Source organism: Penicillium citrinum (assembly GCF_028827155.1).
Source record: "Penicillium citrinum strain IBT 23319 chromosome Unknown utg000002l:1.0-3833315.0:1.0-3834789.0, whole genome shotgun sequence".
NCBI lineage: Eukaryota > Fungi > Ascomycota > Eurotiomycetes > Eurotiales > Aspergillaceae > Penicillium > Penicillium citrinum.
In genome coordinates this window covers 2,228,260-2,242,440 of record NW_026622687.1, presented here as the reverse complement: position 1 = coordinate 2,242,440, position 14,181 = coordinate 2,228,260, and the positions used below count along the sequence as shown (strand labels likewise).

The 14,181-nt window shown below is 44.7% G+C and overlaps 4 protein-coding genes across 4 annotated transcripts; 1 reads left to right on the top strand and 3 right to left on the bottom strand.

The window, feature by feature from the left end:
* Positions 1–1,381: 1,381 nt before the first annotated feature.
* N7469_002657 (uncharacterized protein) lies at positions 1,382–3,217 on the bottom strand (the record flags this gene model as incomplete). The annotated part of the gene is made up of 1 exon (XM_056641577.1): positions 1,382–3,217. The coding sequence occupies one exon, from the start codon at positions 3,215–3,217 to the stop codon at positions 1,382–1,384; it is 1,836 nt and encodes a 611-aa protein (XP_056504071.1).
* A 4,858-nt stretch (positions 3,218–8,075) lies between these two features.
* On the top strand, positions 8,076–9,136 carry N7469_002656 (putative NUDIX family hydrolase; the record flags this gene model as incomplete). Its single annotated transcript, XM_056641576.1, has 2 exons — positions 8,076–8,486; positions 8,627–9,136. The coding sequence occupies 2 exons, from the start codon at positions 8,076–8,078 to the stop codon at positions 9,134–9,136; spliced, it is 921 nt and encodes a 306-aa protein (XP_056504070.1).
* A 211-nt stretch (positions 9,137–9,347) lies between these two features.
* Positions 9,348–10,694, bottom strand: N7469_002655 (MutT/nudix family protein; the record flags this gene model as incomplete). The annotated part of the gene is made up of 4 exons (XM_056641575.1): positions 9,348–9,586; positions 9,653–9,893; positions 10,396–10,488; positions 10,653–10,694. The coding sequence occupies 4 exons, from the start codon at positions 10,692–10,694 to the stop codon at positions 9,348–9,350; spliced, it is 615 nt and encodes a 204-aa protein (XP_056504069.1).
* A 979-nt stretch (positions 10,695–11,673) lies between these two features.
* On the bottom strand, positions 11,674–12,492 carry N7469_002654 (HAD family hydrolase; the record flags this gene model as incomplete). The annotated part of the gene is made up of 2 exons (XM_056641574.1): positions 11,674–12,423; positions 12,484–12,492. The coding sequence occupies 2 exons, from the start codon at positions 12,490–12,492 to the stop codon at positions 11,674–11,676; spliced, it is 759 nt and encodes a 252-aa protein (XP_056504068.1).
* Between the last annotated feature and the right edge of the window lie 1,689 nt (positions 12,493–14,181).

The following is a 14,181-nucleotide window of genomic DNA, read 5'->3' as shown; positions in this document are numbered from 1 at the left end:
ACTACTAATTGAGTATATAGGTTAATGTTGGTGATTGTAGTGAGTGGTAACTACGTACTATACTACTACCTGAGTAACAGTGGACGTAAGTACATCTGCAGGAAGATGTTTATACAGTAGAACTACTAATTAACCACTGTCTACTAACTACGTACTACTATTCTGCATATTAGTAGCCAGGCTACGCAAATTTTCAAGACGATTTCTATAGTTTGGCTTTTGGGAATGGAGTGCAATGCCCGACGCCAGCCGCATACCTCGAGGCCAGTGGTAGAGTGATATACTCTTTCTTGACTTGCTTACTGCCTGACTCAGACCACCTCCATGAGGGACATTGTGAAAGATAGAAAAGAAGCAAAGTTGGATATGTCGAACATAATAGCCAACGTAGCTTGGACAGGGAAGAATAAAAAAAAGGACCAAAGATGCAAGACAGATAGAAACAACAAAACCAGCAATGCAATGGCAACGACACGATCAATCAATTACCTCCAAAGTAGACTTGGTCTTTACTTTCGCAGCGCTTGGTATAGGTCTTGTTAGCCTTTATATCATTGTCAGTTTTGTTGTTTCTTTTTTACATCCAGGACATGAATATCTGCTCACAGTGCTCGCGCTAACCCAACCCTAATGTCCACACTCCAGGAGGAGCAACTCCGAGGCTATAGCAGCAGTAAGAGACCAAATCAAACCGGAAAGCCACGTAGGAGGAGAAAATCCTGACTAGAATGTTGGTACAGATCCAGGGATTCCATAACCATCATAGACACCTAATGAGCATTGTCCGAAGCAGGCATTATGTCCAGGCGGGTCCCATAGAGATAAGGTGGCCTTGTAGATTCGCCGGAGGTCCTGGACTTTGATGCAATGACTCGGGAGGAGAATCCTGGGCTCAGGTATTCCTGGATCAAGCATTCCGTTTATCTGGCCGTAGACTCTGTTTGCCTGATCTGTCGAGTAGTCGGATGACTAATTCCATTTCATGACTGCGTGTATGTAAGGGAAAAAATTTGCACAAAAGAAAGGTCCATGGTCCTGTAATGTTGCCAGAGTTGTTGCATCTAGAGTCTACATGGGCGAGAAAGATTCCCTGACACCAACTGTCTACCCTTAGCGGAAGGGATATGCCCTGTTGCCTTTCGACTAACACATTCTATGTGTTCCATATTTCATCCTCCTTCCATATCAAAGTCCATATCTGATTCTTTAACGGCTGTATACGGAGGGAATCTGCTAGTTTCCCCTTGAGAGAAGTTGCTGTTCAGTCCACCGCAAGATGCAGCGAATGCCGCATATTTGACTGTTAGTGACGTTGGTTCGAAAATATTTGGTCTAGAGCGGTCGTATGTTATCCAGCGATTGAACTATATTATTTTATTCGTCAGCTTCGAGTTAGTTTCCAGTGGGAGGGCGAGGAGAGGATAATGCCACAGACCGTTGATAACCGAACGCCCAACCAAAGACATCGATGTCGTCTCACAAGTTCAAGGAGTCTGGGTTTGACAAAGGGTCTGTCGTGTTCTGAAGGTGCCCCTTCAAAAAAGCCGTCTGGATAATATGATTCACTCCAAATTTGACCCCGAATCAAAAAGTCTTCAGGCAAATGATCTGGTATTTCAGGATCAAGTTCTTCATCTGGCTTCTCTCCACTCTTTCCGGCTAATCTTTCCCTTTCCCTTCTCCCTTGTTCTCTCCGAATATTGTTGTTCGCCTTGATCTTTTCGTTTTCGATGGTGAACCGAGGATGAGAATCACCTTCGATTTTCTTGAAATCCGTAGGGAAATGAGCTAGTCTGTTCAGACATCTTATGATTTTGAGCCAGGGAATCATTGGTTCGAGTCTTTCCATGGCAAGTTGATGGATTGCTAGAGACCACACAAATGATAAACCAGTGTGAATACCAGCGTAGGCATTAGGGTCTTTGAGGTGATCGAGAAAAACAGAGAGCGAATGGAAAACAAGAGCGCTTCCTTTGAAAGTTGGTGCGGAGATCTTCGACGTAATCTCCTCTGGATCAGGTATTGAATTGGAGCTATTGATGTCTTGAGGAGCGGGAGAAGTCCACTGAAGAGCCAATTCATATGTTTCTCTAGCCGTAGCCTGGGGTTTTCGCAGCGGGAATTCCAAGGCTAGGGCATTGTCTGGTTCACCATATTGAAACATTGCCGCAATATTACTAGACATCACGAAAGCTCCTCCCTGTCCTTGGGCATCAAGTAATGAAATATCTCTTCGTAGAAGAGATAGGTAATGATTAGCCAAAGTAATGAACCGCTGGTCAGACATTTTGTGGAACAAAACCGCATGTGTCGCGATTAAAGCTACAGGCATCGAATCTTGACGCTGTTGCTCGCGGAATGAACTGAAGAGCAGAGTGATACTGTCACTGGCATTCAGAAACGGACGACGACATAGTAATGCTTTGGTGTAATAAAATAGCTGTGCCAGTGCATCGGGACGAGCAAGGACTGCAAGATGATGCTGAACTCGACCGATATCATGACTTAAATCCGCGTCTTGATTATACCAATATCGTGATACTGTAGCCCATACTTCCCGATCTCTCATATCTGTTTCTTCAATGGCCATGCGATACCGCGCTAGATCCCCAAGACATTCAATCCATGTTTCGCGGAAATATGGGATATTCTCCAATAAAAGTGTCACCATGCTATAAGCTGTGTAGATGAAATGAAGCATGTATTCCAAAGATCTGGGAAGTTTATGTCGCAATATTTCGAGTAGTGAGTGGATTCCATATCGCCACATTCGAGCTGGCATCGAGTATTTCTCCGCGAGTTCCGTGAGTTCAGCTTTGGCGACGGGATGTTGTGATGAGAGAAAGAAATCGTGATGTTCATGGAGTAATGTGCTATGTATAGAGATCAAAGCCTGCCACTGAACCGGTGAAAGATCTTCTTTTGACTCGGACTGTTGTTTATCCAAAGCGATGCACTTTTCTTCGACCATTACAAGTCCTCTATAGATACCCCGCACCTCCGGAACCAATTGTTCATGAGTGATTGGATTCGTCTTCAGCTGTTTTACCATGCCACATTGCTCTTCGCTCGCTGGTTCATCTTCATTCAATTGCTCCGGTATAGGTGAATCATGCTCCATCGCAATATCTTGTTGTGCCGGTAGTGGTAAGGCAACATCATCTAAACGCATGTTAACATCTTCCTCCGTCTTTTTATTGCAAGTCGGCAAGACCATCGGACTTGAATGGATTCTTTTTAACTCTATCCGTGGACTCGGACTTATTGAGTAGTTTGGCTCTGCCGAAAATGAGAGCGCCGGTGAATCAGCATGGTGAACGAATTGACTTGACGGTGTGCGCCGACCCCGCGGCGTTTGCGATTGATGCTTGCGATGTCGCCTGTCGGTTCGGGCTACACTTGTGCGAGGCGAAGATGGCTTGGTCACTCGGCCACTGCGAGTGCTCTTATTTTCTAGATTGTAATCGTCAAGAGTCCCCGATTGTGGCCGGCCACTTAGATGGGGGTTGGCCGATGCATGTACTGGACTGGACATTGACAGCTCTGTGAGATATTCTGGAGGAATGCGACGACTAATGGGTCGCCTGAATAGAGAGTATTATGTGAGACGTGGGGAGGGGAACAGATGAGAAGCGAATCAGTCGGGATTGTGCAGACTCACGATGAATCGTAGTAACAAGTCCCTGGCGGTATTTTGGAAGGGCCCAATCGGGTCTCGGTTTTTATGCCTCTGAATTCCTGAAAAGAGGGCTTGGCCATAACTAGAGCAAGCAGTACCTTTTTTTAGTGACTCGCCATGATCTAGAAGATTCTGAAGTGTTAGTTAATAATTGTGAATTCTTCACATTGATGGATATGCATAATAAAAATAATAAAAATAGAGAAGGAAAAAATAAAAAATAAAAAATCTCGAAGGGGGACACAGCGTGAAATCGAGGGGTGGCGAAGGGAGTCTGGGCATCTTTGCAGATGTGGGGAGGACGAAAGGGTAAATGATGAATGGTAAATGGAAACAGAGGCGAGAGAATAAAAAAATGACACCAGAAAAGAAATGATAAAGTACTAACGCAGCAACTATTGGACATCCGGAGTATCAAAGAGGGGAGCTTTTTCCTCTCTTCTAGGGGGTCGGCATCAGCCTGGGCCTCGGCGTGGGCTTTATATCAAGTCTTTTAAGAACCAGCAGCTGTTCAAATGCTCCCTTGGATAACAAGGCAGCGGGAGTTGTGATCCCCAGTCAAAGAATAAAGAAGGGAAAAAAAGATGAGTGGCCCATTTAAGAGGATCCTTTCCGTTCCTGTCTCGCTCTAGCGGCTGCCTGCAGACCATTTTTTTACTATACCTTAACCTCGGTGAACCTGGAGCTACATACGTACAATAACTAATACATAGTACATCATGCAGAACCCGCGTCGATGCCGATAGGCTCAAAGTATTCCCGATCTATTCGTCTGGAAACTCGTCATTCTTCATCCTCTCTTTCTATTTCTCCCTCGTTGACTTTAACTTATTCACCTCATCCGTCTATTTTCAATCTAAATTCTTGCACCCTGTGCCTCATTAGGGTAGCACTGGACATATTCTCTTCTATGCAAAGATATCATTCAACCACGCTAAACTCCTTGGTATGCTCCCGCAAGGCTACCCGAGAGCCTAAAAGAGGCGACTAAATAAAATAGTCAATTCCTTTTGAACTACTAGTTTTCCAACAACACTTGAATCCAATCTTCTTCACCAGGCAAAATATTGAGCTCGATTTGGACCTGATAGTGCCCTATTTACGCCTTACTCAAGGAATGATGGCTACATAATGAAATCCACACTGCGTCATATATCATGCATGGAAATACCGGGGATGCGGTATCCATGACTTGACAAAGATCCCAGACATAATTACCCGCATCTGTACTCCGTACTGGTCGCAGCGAGTTAGTATTCCAAAAACCAGGGTTACTTCTCAAGCGAGCTTTGACAACAGACCCTCAAAAACCCGGGACCAACCCCCTACGCGTCTCTGTCAGAGCTTTGAGACCGCGCCTGAAAGTTGTACTATTTCTCCTCGAAATACGCCCTTGCGTTTATATGATGTCCGAGCCTGTCACCGCTTCTCCGAAACACTTCCAAATCGGTTGGGTTCAATCGTTTGGGAACGAAACATTTTCTTCTCACCGACTTTACGAAAATCCGATTGCAAATGCACTGACCACAATGGTATCGGCGGACGCCTAGGCCTAAAAACTATCAACATCAGATACCATCGGGCTGCAAATTAGGCATTTTCTCTCCTCTCTTTTCCTTCTTTCTGGGATTATCCCTACTGATGAGGTAGCGTGCGCATCTAAATTCCCGCATTTAATAGCTCATTATCCAAGTTGGTTCTTGGAGACCCAATAATATTAGGCTTTGTCCTCAAGGCATCTCGAGACGCCTTAGTTAACCATCGCCCCGGTCACCCGATTGACCCAGCCTATGGGCTGATCAGCCTGTCTAGCGGCCAAGGATCTCTCATTTGATGGCATCATTGAAGTCTAGCAGGTCATACGAAGACGGTACCGAAGCCCCAGTATATTGAGAACACATGGCGCTCTTTAAGGGCCGGGCTGTGCATGGACACATCGGTCTTCTTTTCCCGGCTTCTTGGCTTTTTGTTTCTTCAATCTTGTTTAGGATACGAGAGCTGGAGTCCAAGATTGACTATACAATGAAAATGAAGGACCGTAAGAGGCTTGAGTATAACAAATAATTGATTTCAGCCTTGGACATATTATTGATGGTTCATACGCAATACTACATACTAGTGAGTATACTTTTGACCTCTCTTCAGTCTTGTACGGGGTGGGTCATGTGAATATGGTCTCCAGGTATAATAAGTGACCAGTAGGCTACAATTCGCTCGTCACTTATCTAGTACTAGCATCTCAACTTTCAAGTCAGATGCCTGCAATAGTTTGTCTCTCGCTCTGGTGACCTCTTAGCCGGGGTTATATTTATTATGTCGCAGTCTCAGCCAAGGTTTGGGGCAAAGCCTCCTCGGAATTTCAGGGCCGTGAAGCTGATTTCGATTGTATCGCAATCTAATATGTACTAATATCAAGCTAGTGATACGACAAACATGCTATAGCCAGATACACACCTCATAGTCAGCTCGGTTGGTGAGAATAAATATGATACCTTTTTAAGTACTTGAAGTTATAGACATGCAGACCGTGACAAGGATACTTGTGCCGTATGTAATACTAGTGCTTTTACATGTATGACATCTTGCTTGGCGTCACGCTCTCTTCCCACTACAAACTAGTTACATAGATTGTATACTCCAGTCATGTTCGAGCTATATCAACTTGGGACCATACCATGTCCCTCTTAGGAGAGGACTACAAGCATCGATACAAGTCGAATGCCCTCGGAGAGTAAAACTGCAATGCAAGACGATCAATAGAATCTACCATGCTATGCCAAGCCAATTCGATCTCGCGGATGTACTGTCCTACCGCCATCGAACCGCAGATCTGGAAATCCACTGGTGCGCACCGTTGCAGAAGGCAACTAATGATAAACCCCTTTCTCTAGTCAAGTTAGTCGCCGAAGCCAATACCCCTGCGTTGGTACTTTCCCTTATAACCTGGAATAAAAGCAGCGCGACGTATGCAAGGGTGCAGACAGGGATAAGTAGCGGGAACGTGCCAGTTGTGATGTGATGGTGGTAGTTCCTGTACTATACTGTAGTTACTTGGTCTTTGTTTTGGATCGCAGCGCCCGGGTGAACTGGAGACTAAAAAAAGATGACACTTCTTCCCGCCCTGAAATTATGAAATTAGCAGGGATTTGCAGGAAGTCGCTTTTTTTCTGTTCCTTTTCATTTCCGTTTCCCCCCTTTTTCTTTTGACGATCACTGTATCACGTATAATGGCGACACGGAAGCTGGGGGGGGTAATCCTGCTTAGTGCGGAGAAAAAGAGGGGGCCAAATGATTGAAAGGAGAGAGAGCTTGTTGCTCGTGGCGTTGCACCCGGGTGAAGAGTGGGTTGTCACTTAGTGCAGATTCCAATCGCATTCTAGACTTCAACCAGAATGATCGATACATCTGTGTGGCCTAGCATATGCATAGCAGTGCTAGCCTCGGCCATCAAGGGCATCTCTATGATTTTGAGTGGTGCTTTTTCCCGATTTAATCATTGTTCGAGTCAATATGGCTCTAGGAGAAAAACGACTGGATGAGGAATTGGTCAGTTCCGCATGATAATACAATGTGAAAATGGGCCGCATTTAGGATGCTTGAAGTCCCACGGCCGAATTACACACATGACGGCAATGTTGTTTTCGTTACTCTTAGTCCTACTAGTTAGTACATAGTACTGATTACATGGATATGACCTTCAAAGAGGGTCATATGAGAAGGTAAGCGGGTTGCCTTTTCTGATGATGGTCGAGCAACATCGTGAAATTACTACATTTGGCCTGGTAGAGTGGATGACTAGTGTCATCTCATTTTGATTGATTACAACATGGAAGAGTGAGCCTTACGAGCATTACATAGTGCAAGATAGAACTCGGATAGTTAAACAAAGATATAGTATATCTTTGTTTAGTATGTGCTCGGAAATCACTTAGTACTACTATAGCTGCAGTTGTAGCATTTTCAACTTGAGAACTAATATTAGATCAAATCATCTATTGATGGAAAGGATAAAAAAAAAGTTATGAATACATGGAAATCAAATAATCTAATATTATCAAATTATCGATTACATCAAAAGGTACTCACACAATGCACCACTTCATACATACGCTTCTTTGGACCCGCAAGCCCTCAAAACTCCACGTCATTTTGGAGGGCCGAGCAGCCCCTTCGCCGAAAAGAACTTAGCATCAACCACCAACCACCTCTCCCAATCTCCGATCACATCCACCCTGTCTCCAAGTACACTCAGTACACAACATTGTAAAAAAAAAAAACGGAAGATACCAAGCGATACTATCCTTAAAGATTTTCATATTGCACCCAGAAAGAAAACAGAAAAATCAGCGAGTGAGGCACTCACCGCATGAGATCATCCATCTAAATCAACCAATCCATGTACCGACGACTGCAAGCTACCGTCATCAAAACAGCAAACAACACCCTAAAGATATCGGGACAAACATCTCGATTTAGAATTGCTATCCGCTCCATGTCGACTTTCACTCTACCTGGGTCCAACACCCGCGTGAATTCCACGCCTGACCTCTCTCAGGATGACCTGCTGGCCTTTCCCGCATTTAGAACTTGGATCTCAACACTCCAGGATTCTTTAGCGCAGCAAAGGAGTTCCGAGCACGAATTTCATCATGATCCGTATATTCTGCGTCAGATTGATATCCAGTCGGTGGATCGATTTGGTGGGAGTCGATTGGGATTCGTTAAGTTGAAGGCTGATGTCTCCAATGGTGCTGGGGAACATTTACCCGGTAGTGTATTTTTACGAGGGGGCAGTGTTGGCATGCTCGTAAGCAACCTAATTTCTATTTTTCCTTTCCCTTTTTGCTTTTCTACTTGTTCCTTTTTCTTTTTTCTATTTTTTCTTCTTTTCTTTTTTTAAATCACATCGCGCTTTCCGCGTCATAGCTAACTCTATTTTTTCTCTAGCTCGTGCTTCAGCCAGATGATATTCCTGCCTCTCAAGAAGAAGGTAAACAAGCAATTTTGACCATTCAACCTCGTGTCCCTGCTGGGTCTTTGGCTTTTGCAGAGATTCCAGCCGGTATGCTTGATGATAGCGGGACCTTTGCTGGTGGAGCAGCCAAAGAGATTCAGGAAGAAACTGGTCTATCAGTTCAGCAGGACGAACTCATTGATTTGACTTCATTGGCTCTACATTCTACTACGCAATCATCGGGTGAGAATTTGCAGAAAGCCGTCTACCCTTCTGCTGGGGGTAGTGATGAATTCATTCCTCTCTTCCTTTGCCAGAAGCGTATGCCTCGCAAGGATATTGAAGAATTGCAGGGGAAGTTGACGGGGTTGCGTGATCATGGAGAGAAGATTACTTTGAAGGTAGTACCACTGGAGCATTTGTGGAAGGAAGGGCTGAGGGATGGAAAGACTTTAGCTGCGTGGGCTCTTTATAAAGGGTTACAGCAGGAAGGAAAAATTTGAAGTTGAGATACACTTGTAAGGTTTAAGGTGATTCTATTTAGAATACAATACATGAACAGACCGCTTGGGTGTTTACCACTGTGCGACAATTTAACAATAGTTTTCTAGTAGTAGGCTGAGTAGTAGTATATCCACACGCGTAAATAGCGTATATGATCCATTATATAATGGATCTTGTTCTATGTCCTGATCCAAGAATCCCTCGCATCCTTTATAGCTTCAACTTTTTCGCCAGCTCAATACCCTCAGCCAGCGTTCCGACCCGAGCATCAATGGCATACCCTTCTTCCTCAAGCCTTTTAGTCTCAGCAAAGAGAGATGACATGGGGATAGAAAAGCATTCGATAAACTCATTTTCCTCCAGCTCTGCCTTGGGATTTTGATTTTCAGGTAGACTCATATCAACACTCACGTGCACCATATGCAAATTGGTATTACAGAACCCAGGATCTAAAAAAAAGATAGATTAGTTATTAATTAGCCAAGATAAGAGACACGCGGTAGGAATTTACAGACCGTTGTACATAATCGGACTTGTTTGCTCAGCCACACCGACATAGCCCGTTTCCTCCTTGAGCTCACGTACAGCACATTGCTCGGGAGTTTCTCCAGCATCGATTAGACCAGCCGGAACTTCGATTACAATCTTATCGATAGGTGGTCTGTACTGTTTTTGCAGAAGTAGTTCAGGCCCGGTTGATTTGTTGAGGATCGTCACGATACCAACGCCATCGATTTCACAATTGGCTGGACGGGTCTGTTAAATCGAAATATAACAGTAGTTAGCATAAATTGATAAGGGCAACAGAACAAAAAGGCAGAAAATCAGCGATGACACTGATGATCATTGCCTTCAATCAGTACAGGTCAAATGAGCTGATCGATGTGGATTTTTAAATAATCACAGGTGATATCGAGGCCACCAAAGCTGACGACGGCGAGCAGTCAAACAGGTCAATACGACACAATGCGAGTCATGATCCACTTGTAAGCTTATGTCCTAGCGAAACCAGTTCCACTTATCACGTAAATACCTAGTTATCACAAGGTACGCCTCAAAGGATGACTGATCCTTTGCGGATCATACAGTGGACAGTACTAGCACTGATTTAAAGCCTGAAAACTGAACGTTGAAAAACGCGCAAAAAAAAAAAAGAAGACCATCTTCTTCCAGGATAGTGCCGCTAGCCACCAGCCAGGGGTAGCAACCAGACGCAAAATGAACAAAGAAACAAACAAAATAGATATCAAAATCTTACCTGTCGTTCCCCCGATTCCCACGTCCTCTCCACGCCAAGGGGATCAGTATAGATAGTTTTCACCAAACGAGTCCATCGCGCCTCGGCAGGATCCTATCAAACACCGCATTAGACAAACGAATGCAAGAATCAGTTTGAGGGGAAGCGGCGCGGGATAGGCATCTTCGCTTCATACTAGAGTAAAGCAGAGAGAAAAAGTCCCACATACAACCAATTAAAGCTTAGGGAAGAGGGCTACGAAGGAAATTGAAGCATACCAGTGGACCTCGAGAGAGAATGGTGGACTTGGGTGCAGACATGTTACCGAATTTGGGATGTTGGTGTTATGCAAGTGGCCGGGGTTGAGCACGTTTGTTGTATTATCGAAGCTTCTAGATTCAAGGCTGATTTTGTATGGAATATGCCTTGGGCCGCAATTGTAGGTTCAACTACTGTAGTAGTTCCAATGTTGTGGAAATGTGAGGCGGATGAGATGTGCCCGCTCAATGCGGGGCATCTCTCTCTTATCTAATCATCTACTCGAATGCTTTTACTAATTCAACCTCATATTCAGCGGTTTGGGGATTTTGCTGATTTACACTGCAGCTGAGTACTCTTATGTAGTGACAGGAGTTCTGTGTGTAATTAGGGCATAGCCTTGGAGGATATGAACCCGCGGGTTGAACAGGTAATTTACATCCCACTGAACCAATAAGTTTTGAATTCGAGATTGACGCTTCATAAGAATACTCTTTTTTTTTTTGGGATAATTTGAGGTGAAATCTGAGCTTTAGCTCTTGTCACAATGATTATTCAATGACCAAGTTGCTAGATTGGTCTTTGTAAATAGATCAACAGCCGAAATCGATTCCCAAGAGTGCTCGATAAACCAATGTACTACTTGTGGGTGTTACGGGTCAGGTATAACTCCACAAGCGTTGTCTAGATATTAAAAAAATCTATGATATATGACACATTCGATAGCATAATTGCCCATGAAACTTGTCTATTCAAGACTCAAAATACTACCTAGAGATACACAGAGTAAGGTGCCAAAGCGGCTATAAATAGACCGGGACAGCCAGCAACCACTGGAAAATCCTCTCGAACCTCATTGGGACCTTCAATATGCGAGCATACATATTCTGCCAAGGGCAGAACGATGAATGCAAAGCAGATGGCTTCTTCTAGACTAGTCCAAGGCAAATAAGAAAGACAGACCCATCAAAACAAAGCTCCAAAACGACCATTCGCTTGCTATCATGATTCATGCGTGTGGGATTCGCTAGACAGTTCCGATTATAGGCTGGACTGCGGGGCCTCGGGAGAATCCTCAATTTCCTTGAGACATTTGTCGAATTCAGACCAATCCCACATGACGACCTTTGCGCCGAGGTCGGTCAAAACCTTCGCCATCTTCTCTTGCGTCTCCTTGCCGTTGTAACTTCCAACATAGGCAATAGTATGGATACCGGCACGAATTGCAGAGAGAGCTCCAGACTTGCTGTCTTCGACCGTGACAGTCTCCGCGGCAGTCTTGCCGACCTCCTTCAGAGCATGGAGGTAGATAGCTGGGTCGGGCTTGGAGGTGGGGGTTGGCAAAGAAGTGGCTGCACTGTAAACTTTGTCCGCGTCGAAGTACTTGTCTTGGCCGACCTTCTTGATGGAAGCCTGCACGCGGCGAAGTGCCGATGAAGAGACGACAGCGAATCCATATTTCTTGGAATCATAGAGTCTTTGAAGGACCTCACTGGCACCGACACATGGTTCAGCCTTGGCTTCCAACTTCGCAATGACCCTGTCCTCTTCCTTCTTCACGTAGGCCTCCAGCTCTTTTTTCTCGAGCTCAAAGCCGAACTTGGCCTGCAGGGAAACCATCATGCCGCGAAAGTTCTGACCGACAAAGTCCTTGATGAGCTGGTCGCCGGTATAGCGGACATCAATGCCGTGCAACTCGAGGATCTCATTGGCGAGGTCAGCACAGGCCTCGAAGGCCAACTCCTCTGATAAGACAAGAGTATTGTCGCAGTCAAAAAAGATCTCGGTGATCTGCAGGTCATCGGTTAGCTTCGGTGGGTCAGTGAGCGAGGGGTAATGGGATCACCAGACTTGAGGCATTGTGGAGATTGAGGAGGAAATATCCGGGGTTGCCTGGAAATTGAATGTCTAGTTCAATTGAGAAGCGTAATGTGATAGCGGGGTTGAGAGGGGTAATCTACAGCCAAGAGGATGGCGGGCGTTGTAAAGAGAGAAGACGGGGGAGAGAAGAGCAATAGAGAGAGTCAATGGATTGTGAGGACAAACAGGAGGAAGTGAAGAAGGCCGAGGGGATTTCCTTGAGTTTGTAAAAAAAAGGGCAGAAAAAAACAGAAACAGGAAGAGCCAGGGTGTTTTTAAAGGCAGGAACGACCCTACAACCAAGCAGGCCCGTTGAGGAAGGAACCGGGTGAGGTCATGATCCAAAGTATCGGTACTTCTAGCCTCACGTCATGGATCAGTCTGGAGAAGTATCGATACTTCTCGTTCCTCCGCTGCCCAAGTTCCCACCAATCAAATCTGGCACTTTCACAATGGCCCCACTAGTCAGTTCACAGTTTAGCGTCTGCTCTGGCATCTCCATGGAAAGTCCCAGAAAGTTGCCTGTTTCACAGGAGAAATCAACAAAAAGTAGAGTATTTTCATTGACCAGAACTACAACATTAAAATGATAAAAAATTACATGTATCGTCTAATTCAGAGTTGCAATGGTGTGCCTTACTCCGTGCCCGTGATCTATACGGCTTGAGCCGAGCGAATTAGTTGACAACACAGTCGAGGAACGTGCATCATTTTACCTTGTTGACTGGCCTTTGTCGCATCCAGACTGATTTCTATACTCTGCGGTCAGACTCTATTCTTGGTCCTAGTTATCCCGGTCTGCTTGGTTTCTATATCACCCGGACTACACTATCCCGGGGGTACAAGGCGCTTACAGGCATGATAAAACGCAGAGAGGAGCACTGATCGAAATGCTGCATTGGGTCTTTCAATTGAGATAGACAGTAAAGATTCGTTAATAGTATTATGGTATTCATGTTTACTTCGCCTCAAGATGAAAGTGCGCCAAATTTTTACTGTAGAAATATCATTTGTGCCATGACTTTTACTCTTTTGGTCAACGCAGATACTACTAGTAAACTCCTATACCAAAGTTATCAAGGATAGCTATGACTATGTCTTATGCGTTTGCTTACTTCCATTTGCGAGTATCATTGCCTTTATACTGAGATAGCGTTGAATGGTCCGAGAAGAATGGCTCATGGCACCGTGGATAATAAATTTCAAGATCCATGCACTTGAAGTCAACGTAGATTCTACTCCTCAAACCGCAAGAAAATGGCTATTACCTGTATACTAGGCAGACTAATAGAGAGATAGAGGTCTACAACAATTGTAGTAAACAACCGTCGACATCTTAAGAGTACAGGCTGGCATCCACCAGACCAATCGAGTATTTAATAGTGTATAACCCAAACTTGAGTACAACAAGCCTATCTAGACAGCTATCATACTACACTCATCTAACTGAAACTTGAATATATTACATGTTGCCCTCATCCATCTCAATAACCTCTGGTAGCACCGACAATAATCCGCCCCAAGGCAAGTCCCCACAACACCCCACCCGATTGGCGGGAGACCATTACAAACGCATCCAATCTGCAATTTCACGACATCTTTTCCTCTCAAGACTCGGGGCTATATTCGCAACACCCCTGCATGATCCATACTATTCCATTGTCCTGCATAGTCAACCATTAAGCACGG